Source organism: Oncorhynchus tshawytscha, linkage group LG22 (genome assembly GCF_018296145.1).
Source record: "Oncorhynchus tshawytscha isolate Ot180627B linkage group LG22, Otsh_v2.0, whole genome shotgun sequence".
NCBI classification, from domain to species: Eukaryota; Metazoa; Chordata; class Actinopteri; order Salmoniformes; family Salmonidae; genus Oncorhynchus; species Oncorhynchus tshawytscha.
In genome coordinates this window covers 45,477,787-45,488,488 of record NC_056450.1, presented here as the reverse complement: position 1 = coordinate 45,488,488, position 10,702 = coordinate 45,477,787, and the positions used below count along the sequence as shown (strand labels likewise).

The 10,702-nt window shown below is 44.2% G+C and overlaps 1 protein-coding gene across 1 annotated transcript in view; it reads right to left on the bottom strand.

The window, feature by feature from the left end:
- Positions 1 to 346: 346 nt before the first annotated feature.
- LOC112221360 (plasma membrane calcium-transporting ATPase 3) overlaps positions 347 to 10,702 on the bottom strand; it is a 143,793-nt gene continuing 133,437 nt past the window's right edge. Inside the window, exon 27 of the mRNA XM_042304342.1 lies at positions 347 to 2,784. Within this exon, the coding sequence (XP_042160276.1) occupies positions 2,482 to 2,784 (303 nt within the window). The 3' untranslated portion in view covers positions 347 to 2,481. The remainder of the gene's footprint in view (positions 2,785 to 10,702) is intronic.

Below are 10,702 nucleotides of genomic sequence, written 5' to 3'. Positions count from 1 at the left end.
GTCCGGGGGCATCGTTGGAGGGGTTATATTCTGCCTGGTTGGCCCTGTCCGGGGGTATCGTTGGAGGGTTCTATTCTGCCTGGTTGGCCCTGTCCGGGGGTATCGTTGGAGGGGTTCTATTCTGCCTGGTTGGCCCTGTCCGGGGTATCGTTGGAGGGTTCTATTCTGCCTGGTTGGCCCTGTCCGGGGGTATCGTTGGAGGGGTTCTATTCTGCCTGCTTGGCCCTGTCCGGGGTATCGTTGGAGGGGTTCTATTCTGCCTGGTTGGCCCTGTCCGGGGTATCGTTGGAGGGGTTCTATTCTGCCTGGTTGGCCCTGTCCGGGGTATCGTTGGAGGGTTCTATTCTGCCTGGTTGGCCCTGTCCGGGGGCATCGTTGGAGGGGTTCTATTCTGCCTGGTTGGCCCTGTCCGGGGGTATCGTTGGAGGGGTTATATTCTGCCTGGTTGGCCCTGTCCGGGGGTATCGTTGGATGGGGCCACAGTGTTTGCTAGTGGCATGGCAGGCATGAGCAAACTCAGAACTTCCCGTCCGCGGGGACTCCCCCTCTAGCGTTCTTCCTCTCTCACGTCCATTTATTCACAGGGAAGGTCCGAACTCTGACCAGTCAGCGCAGCTTTAAATGTTGCTAGGTTACTCGTGGGCAATGGTTTTGCATCAAGTTTGGCGCGGATAAAAAAACGCTTTGCAGGCTAGCTCAGTTCTGCCCCCTCTTGAAGACTGACCGGGGTACTGCAGGCTAGCTCAGTTCTGCCCCCTCTTGAAGACTGACCGGGGTACTGCAGGCTAGCTCAGTTCTGCCCCCTCTTGAAGACTGACCGGGGTACTGCAGGCTAGCTCAGTTCTACCCCCTCTTGAAGACTGACCGGGGTACTGCAGGCTAGCTCAGTTCTACCCCCTCTTGAAGACTGACCGGGGTACTGCAGGCTAGCTCAGTTCTATCCCCTCTTGAAGACTGACCAGGGTACTGCAGGCTAGCTCAGTTCTACCCCCTCTTGAAGACTGACCGGGGTACTGCAGGCTAGCTCAGTTCTACCCCCTCTTGAAGACTGACCGGGGTACTGCAGGCTAGCTCAGTTCTACCCCCTCTGAAGACTGACCGGGGTACTGCAGGCTAGCTCAGTTCTGCCCCCTCTTGAAGACTGACCGGGGTACTGCAGGCTAGCTCAGTTCTACCCCCTCTGAAGACTGACCGGGGTACTGCAGGCTAGCTCAGTTCTGCCCCCTCTTGAAGACTGACCGGGGTACTGCAGGCTAGCTCAGTTCTACCCCCTCTTGAAGACTGACCGGGGTACTGCAGGCTACCTCAGTTCTACCCCCTCTGAAGACTGACCGGGGTACTGCAGGCTGCATATTATCAATTTTTAAATAATCGGTTCAAAGACATACATCTGGTGAAATAGAAGCAAGTATTGGTACAATGATTGTGTTAGGAAAAATGGTACATCCACAAATATTGACCACGATGATCGTCATACTCCCATTGACTATATTGGTGGATCCTACTTTCTCAAAACGTTGCCTGCAGTGCCCCGTTCGGCCTTGAAAGAGCAGGCAGCTGTTCTCCCCTGGTTGTACTAATCACAGCAGATCACTCCTCCTCTCTCCTGTAGTATAGTAGCCTGGTCATAGCAGATCACTCCTCCTCTCTCCTGTAGTATAGTAGCCTGGTCATAGCAGATCACTCCCCCTCTCTCCTGTAGTATAGTAGCCTGGTCATAGCAGATCACTCCTCCTCTCTCCTGTAGTGTAGTAGCCTGGTCACAGCAGATCACTCCTCCTCTCTCCTGTAGTATAGTAGCCTGGTCATAGCAGATCACTCCTCCTCTCTCCTGTGGTATAGTAGCCTGGTCATAGCAGATCACTCCTCCTCTCTCCTGTAGTATAGTAGCCTGGTCATAGCAGATCACTCCCCCTCTCTCCTGTAGTATAGTAGCCTGGTCATAGCAGATCACTCCTCCTCTCTCCTGTAGTGTAGTAGCCTGGTCACAGCAGATCACTCCTCCTCTCTCCTGTAGTATAGTAGCCTGGTCATAGCAGATCACTCCCCCTCTCTCCCGTGGTATAGTAGCCTGGTAATAGCGATAAGAGAAGAAGCAGGAAGGAAGGGCTTAACTTCTCCCTCCAGTCAGAACCTAGACTCCTTTACACCCCTCCTCTTTGATGGTGAAAAAATGTTCTCCTTTAAAATGTCTGTCTATTGTCTCTTCTCCCTGTCAGCCTGTCTCTCTCTCCCCTCCTGCCTGTAAGTCTGTCTGTCCTTTCCTCCCTGCATCTGTTCATGAGTTATAAGGATGTCTGAAAGCAGTAGAGGAGGAGGACGGGAGAGCAACGGAGAGGAGGACAGGAGGAGGGGGCTAGGAACCTGTTACCCCTAGCGCTGTTGTAGCTCTGGTTGCAACTTCATAATTGATGCACCGGTTACCTGGGGAAACAGCCTTGTTGTTTGTGTTGCCAAAGGTGACCAGTGTTGCGTTGTTGTTTATGTTGGTAGGGGTGACGGGGAGACTGTGTTGTCGGTAGGGCCTTGGCGGGCGGGAGCGGGAGGAGGACGGGGGCTGGGCGGGGGTGGAGGGGGCTTGCGGAGGGCAGGGTGGAGGTGGTGCTGGTATCGACTCAGCTCTGACTCCTCGTCGATGTCTGTGTCGTCGATCAGAGGGATGTTATGGATGAGATCATTGATCAGGAATTCTGGGTGAGCCATGAAGTTATGGATGGAGTTCCGTGATTCCGTTTTCTCTCGGGTCTCGTACACGTTGGTACGGAAGGCATTGACTACACGCATCTACAGGAGAAGGAGAGAGGGGGAGAGGGGGAAGGAAGAGAGAGGAAGAGGGGGAAGAAGAGAGAGGGAGAGGGAGGAAGAGGAAAGGGGGAAGGAGAGAGTGAGTGAGGGGAAGGAGAGGAGAGAGGGAGACAGGCAGACTTGAATGGATGGACGGAGGGACAGACACTCAGGACCAGGTGGCTACAGTTTCACAGCTATCTGACCTCTTACCCCTGACCCTTGACTAGGGCTGCAAAGTTCCTTTTACTTTTCAAAAAAGTTTTTCCAGAAATCCCAGTAGAAGGAATCCTGAAATCAGGAGGGAATAAGCAGGAAATCCAGAAATAGTCTAACTGGGATTTCTAGAAAACCTGAGATGGTTTTATTGGGGGGGGTGTATTTTGCAACCCTAATTCCCTGACCTCTAACCCTGACCTCTGGCGTCCAGCCCCTGGCTCCATATGGGAAATGAAAGAGAACCAATGTAACCAAGACAACAGAATGTTTGTTTAATGGGGTAACATCAGTTTTCCTTACCTCCCCTACAGTGAACTACTCCCCCTACATTGAAGAGAACTACTCTCCCCTACAGTGAACTACTCTCCCCTACATTGAAGTGAACTACTCTCCCCTACAGTGAACTACTCTCCCCTACAGTGAACTACTCTCCCCTACATTGAAGTGAACTACTCTCCCCTACAGTGAACTACTCTCCCCTACAGTGAAGTGAACTACTATCCCCTACAGTGAAGTGAACTACTATCCCCTACAGTGAACTACTCTCCCCTACAGTGAAGTGAACTACTCTCCCCTACAGTGAAGTGAACTACTATCCCCTACAGTGAAGTGAACTACTATCCCCTACAGTGAACTACTCTCCCCTACAGTGAACTACTCTCCCCTACAGTGAACTACTCTCCCCTACAGTGAAGTGATAGATGTAATCTACAGGATGATATATGTAATCTACTCCTCCATTAGGATGACAGATGTAATCTACTCCTCCATTAGGATGACAGATGTAATCTACAGGATGACATATGTAATCTACACATCCATTAGGATGATATATGTAATCTACTCCTCCATTAGGATGACAGATGTAATCTACAGGATGACATATGTAATCTACTTAGGATGATATATGTAATCTACCTCCATTAGGATCTACTCCTCCATTAGGATGATATATGTAATCTACTCCTCCATTAGACAGATGTAATCTACTCCTCCATTAGGATGATATATGTAATCTACTCCTCCATTAGGATGATAGATGTAATCTACTCCTCCATTAGGATGACAGATGTAATCTACTCCTCCATTAGGATGATAGATGTAATCTACTCCTCCATTAGGATGATAGATGTAATCTACTCCTCCATTAGGATGACAGATGTAATCTACTCCTCCATTAGGATGACAGATGTAATCTACAGGATGATATATGTAATCTACTCCTCCATTAGGATGATAGATGTAATCTACTCCTCCATTAGGATGATAGATGTAATCTACTCCTCCATTAGGATGATAGATGTAATCTACAGGATGATAGATGTAATCTACAGGATGATAGATGTAATCTACTCCTCCATTAGGATGATATATGTAATCTACTCCTCCATTAGGATGATAGATGTAATCTACAGGATGATAGATGTAATCTACAGGATGATAGATGTAATCTACAGGATGATATATGTAATCTACTCCTCCATTAGGATGATAGATATAATCTACTCCTCCATTAGGATGATAGATATAATCTACTCCTCCATAAAATTAGATTTCATTTACCTGTCACATATGTTATCCTGATGTTGTCTATAGTCATTACCTGTCACATATGTTATCCTGTTGTTGTCTATAGTCATTTCCTGTCACATTTGTTATCCTGTTGTTGTCTATAGTCATTACCTGTCACATATGTTATCTTGTTGTTGTATATAGTCATTACCTGTCACATATATTATCTTGTTGTTGTCTATAGTCATTTCCTGTCACATTTGTTATCCTGTTGTTGTCTATAGTCATTTCCTGTCACATTTGTTATCCTGTTGTTGTCTATAGTCATTACCTGTCACATATGTTATCTTGTTGTTGTCTATAGTCATTACCTGTCACATATGTTATCTTGTTGTTGTCTATAGTCATTTCCTGTCACATATGTTATCTTGTTGTTGTCTATAGTCATTACCTGTCACATATATTATCTTGTTGTTGTCTATAGTCATTTCCTGTCACATTTGTTATCCTGTTGTTGTCTATAGTCATTTCCTGTCACATTTGTTATCCTGTTGTTGTCTATAGTCATTTCCTGTCACATATGTTATCCTGATGTTGTCTATAGTCATTACCTGTCACATATGTTATCCTGTTGTTGTCTATAGTCATTTCCTGTCACATATGTTATCCTGTTGTTGTCTATAGTCATTACCTGTCACATATGTTATCCTGTTGTTGTCTATAGTCATTTCCTGTCACATATGTTATCCTGATGTTGTCTATAGTCATTACCTGTCACATATGTTATTCTGTTGTTGTCTATAGTCATTTCCTGTCACATATGTTATCCTGTTGTTGTCTATAGTCATTACCTGTCACATATGTTATCTTGTTGTTGTCTATAGTCATTACCTGTCACATATGTTATCCTGTTGTTGTCTATAGTCATTACCTGTCACATATGTTATCTTGTTGTTGTCTATAGTCATTACCTGTCACATATGTTATCTTGTTGTTGTCTATAGTCATTACCTGTCACATATGTTATCCTGTTGTTGTCTATAGTCATTTCCTGTCACATATGTTATCCTGTTGTTGTCTATAGTCATTACCTGTCACATATGTTATCCTGTTGTTGTCTATAGTCATTACCTGTCACATATGTTATCCTGTTGTTGTCTATAGTCATTACCTGTCACATATGTTATCCTGTTGTTGTCTATAGTCATTACCTGTCACATATGTTATCTTGTTGTTGTCTATAGTCATTACCTGTCACATATGTTATCCTGTTGTTGTCTATAGTCATTACCTGTCACATATGTTATCTTGTTGTCGTCTATAGTCATTACCTGTCACATATGTTATCCTGATGTTGTCTATAGTCATTTCCTGTCACATATGTTATCCTGTTGTTGTCTATAGTCATTTCCTGTGACATATGTTATCTTGTTGTTGTCTATAGTCATTTCCTGTCACATATGTTATCTTGTTGTTGTCTATAGTCATTTCCTGTCACATATGTTATCTTGTTGTTGTCTATAGTCATTTCCTGTCACATATGTTATCCTGTTGTTGTCTATAGTCATTTCCTGTCACATATGTTATCTTGTTGTTGTCTATAGTCATTTCCTGTCACATATGTTATCCTGTTGTTGTCTATAGATCCTCAATCTCACACAAATGATCATGGAACCTACCAGGTACAACCCTAAATCTGTAAAAACGGGCACCCTCATAGATATCACCCTGACCAACCTGCCCTCTAAATACACCTCTACTGTCTTCAACCAGGATCTCAGCGATCACTGCCTCATTGCCTGCGTCCGTAATGGGTCCGATGTCAAACGACCACCCCTCATCACTGTCAAACACTCCCTAAAAAACTTCAGTGAGCAGGCCTTTCTAATCGACCTGGCCCGGGAATCCTGGAAGGATATTGACCTCCTTCCGTCAGTAGAGGATGCCTTGTCGTTCTTTAAAAGTAATTTCCTCACCATCTTAAATAAGCATGCCCCTTTCAAAAAAATGTAGAATGAAGAAAAGATATAGCCCTTGGTTCACTCCAGACCTGATTGCCCTTGACCAGCACAAAAACATCCTGTGGCGTACAGCATTAGCATCGAATAGCCCCCACGATATGCAACTTTTCAGGGAAGTTAGGAACCTATAAACACAAGCAGTTAGGAAAGCAAAGGCTAGCAGAAATTTGCATCATGTAGCACAAACTCCAAAAAGTTCTGGGACACTGTAAAGTCCATGGAGAATAAGAGCACCTCCTCACAGCTGACCACTGCACTGAGGCTAGGAAACACTGTCACCACCGATAAATCTACGATAATCGAGAATTTCAATAACCATTTTTCTATGGCCGGCCATGCTTTCCACCTGGCCACCCCTACCCTGGTCAACAGCTCTGCACCCCCCACAGCAACTTGCCCAAGCCTCTCCATTTCTCCTTCACCCAAATCCAGATAGCCGATGTTCTGAAAGAGCTGCTAAATCTGGACCCCTACAAAACAATCTGGACCCTTTCTTTCTAAAACTATCAGCCGCAATTTTTGCAACCCCTATTACTAGTCTGTTTAACCTCTCTTCTGTATCGTTTGAGATCCCCAAAGATTGGAAATCTGCCGCGGTCATCCCCCTCTTCAAAGGGGGGGACACTCTAGACCCAAACTATTACAGACCTAAATCTATCCTACCCCGCCTTTCCAAGGTCTTCAAAAGCCATTTCGAATCCAACCGTACCTACTCCGCTATGCAATCTGGTTTTCGAGCTGGTCATGGGTGCACCTCAGCCACGCTCAAGGTCTTAAATCATACCATAACCGGCATCGATAAAATACAACACTGTGCAGCCGTATGCATCAACCTGGCCAAGGCTTTCGACTCTGTCAATCACCGCATTCTTATCGGCAGACTCAACAGCCTTGGTTTCTCAAATGACTGCCTTGCCTGGTTCACCAACTACTTCTCAGACAGAGTTCAGTGTGTCAAATCGGAGGGTCTGCTGTCCGGACCTCTGGCAGTCTCTATGGGGGTGCCACAGGGTTTAATTCTTGGACCGACTCTCTTCTCTGTATACATCAATGAGGTCTCTCTTGCTGCTGGTGAGTCGACTGATCCACCTCTATGCAGACGATACCATTCTGTATACTTCTGGCCCTTCATTGGACACTGTGTTCACAAACCTCCAGACGGGCTTCAATGCCATTACAACTCTCCTTCCGTGGCCTCAAACTGCTCTTAAATGCAAGTAAAACTAAATGCATGCTCTTCAACCGATCGCTGCCTGCACCTGCCCGCCCGACCAGCATCACTACTCTGGACGGTTCTGACTTAGAATATGTGGACATCTACAAATACCTAGGTGTCTGGTTAGACTGTAAACTCTCCTTACAGACTCACATTAAACATCTCCAATCCAAAATTAAATCTAGAATTGGCTTCCTACTTCGCAACAAAGCATCCTTCACTCATGTTGCCATCCTGCCAATCCTCGACATCGGCCATGTCATTTACAAAATAGTCTCCAACACTGTACTCAACAAATTGGATGCAGTCTATCACAGTGCCATCCGTTTTGTCACCAAAGCCATATATACTACCCACCACTGCGACCTGTATGCTCTCGTTGGCTGGCCTTCGCTTCATACTCATCGCCAAACCCACTGCCCCCAGGTCATCTACAAGTGCTAGGTAAAGCCCCGCCTTATCTCAGCTCACTGGTCACCATAGCATCATCCACCCGTAGCACGTGCTCCAGCAGGTATATTTCACTGGTCACCCCCAAAGCCAATTCTTCCTTTGGCCACCTCTCCTTCCAGTTCTCTGCTGCCAATGACTGGAACGAACTTCAAAAATCTCTGAAGCTGGAGACTCATATCTCCCTCACTAGCTTTAAGCACCAGCTTTCAGAGCAGCTCACAGATCACTGCACCTGTACATAGCCCATCTGTAAACAGCCCATCCAACTACCTACCTCCCCATACTGTATTTATTTATTAATCTTCCTGCTTTGCACCCCAGTATCTCTACTTGCACATTCATCTTCTGCACATCTATCACTCCAGTGTTTAATTGCTATACTGTAATTACTTTGCCACCATGGCCTATTCATTGCCTTACGTCTCTTATCTTACCTCATTTCCACATGCTGTATATAGATTTTTCTACTGTATTATTAACTATATGTTTGTTTATTCCATGTGTAATTCTGTGTTGTTGTTTGTGTCAAACTGCTTTGCTTTATCTTGGCCAGGTCGCAGTTGCAAATGAGAACTTGCTCTCAACTAGCCTACCTGGTTAACTAAAGGTGATTTAAATGTTTTTTAAATACCAACCTATTCTACAGATATCTATCAGTAGGTCTACATACAAACCTATTCTACAGTTAGATATCAGTAGGTCTATATTAAAACCAATTCTACAGCTAGCTATCAGTTGGTCTACATCTAGCTATCAGTAGGTCTACATACAAACCTATTCTACAGCTAGCTATCAGTAGGTCTACATACAAACCTATTCTACAGCTAGCTATCAGTAGGTCTACATACAAACCTATTCTACAGCTAGCTATCAGTAGGTCTACATACAAACCTATTCTACAGCTAGCTATCAGTAGGTCTACATACAAACCTATTCTACAGCTAGCTATCAGTAGGTCTACATACAAACCTATTCTACAGCTATCAGTAGGTCTACAGCTAGCTATCAGTAGGTCTACAGCTAGCTATCAGTAGGTCTACATTCAAACCTATTCTACAGCTAGCTATCAGTAGGTCTACATACAAACCGATTCTACAGCTAGCTATCAGTAGGTCTACAGCTAGCTATCAGTAGGTCTACATACAAACCTATTCTACAGCTAGCTATCAGTAGGTCTACATGCAAACCTATTCTACAGCTAGCTATCAGTAGGTCTACAGCTAGCTATCAGTAGGTCTACATACAAACCTATTCTACAGATATCTATCAGTAGGTATACAGCTAGCTATCAGTAGGTCTACATACAAACCTATTCTACAGCTAGCCATCAGTAGATCTACAGCTAGCTATCAGTAGGTCTACAGCTAGCTATCAGTAGGTCTACATACAAACCTATTCTACAGATATCTATCAGTAGGTATACAGCTAGCTATCAGTAGGTCTACATACAAACCTATTCTACAGCTAGCCATCAGTAGATCTACAGCTAGCTATCAGTAGGTCTACAGCTAGCTATCAGTAGGTCTACATTCAAACCTATTCTACAGCTAGCTATCAGTAGGTCTACATTCAGACCTAGTCTACAGCTAGCTATCAGTAGGTCTACATTCAGACCTAGTCTACAGCTAGCTATCAGTAGGTATACAGCTAGCTATCAGTAGGTCTACATACAATTCTACAGCTGTCAGTAGGTCTACATTCAAACCTATTCTACATCTATCAGTAGATCTATAGCTAGCTATCAGTAGGTCTATACACAAACCTATTCTACAGCTAGCTATCAGTAGGTCTATATACAAACCTATTCTACAGCTATCAGTAGGTCTACATACAAACCTATTCTACAGCTAGCTATCAGTAGATCTACAGCTAGTTATCAGTAGGTCTACATACAAACCTATTCTACAGCTAGCCATCAGTAGGTCTACATACAAACCTATTCTACAGCTATCAGTAAGTCTACAGCTAGCTATCAGTAGGTCTACATACAAACCTATTTGAAATCTATTAGTAGATCTACAGCTAGCTATCAGTAGCTCTATATACAAACCTATTCTACAGCTATCAGTAGGTCTACAAACAAACCTATTTTAAATCTATCAGTAGATCTACAGCTAGCTATCAGTAGCTCTATATACAAACCTATTCTACAGCTATCTATCAGTAGGTCTACATACCAACCTATTCTATAGCTATCTATCAGTAGGTCTACATACAAACCTATTCTACAGCTAGCTATCAGTAGGTCTACATACAGTGCCTTGCGAAAGTATTCGGCCCCCTTGAACTTTGCGACCTTTTGCCACATTTCCGGCTTCAAACATAAAGATATAAAACTGTATTTTTTTGTGAAGAATCAACAACAAGTGGGAGACAATCATGAAGTGGAACGACATTTATTGGATATTTCAAACTTTTTTAACAAATCAAAAACGATTGGGTGTGCAAAATTATTCAGCCCCTTTACTTTCAGTGCAGCAAACTCTCTATTAACTCT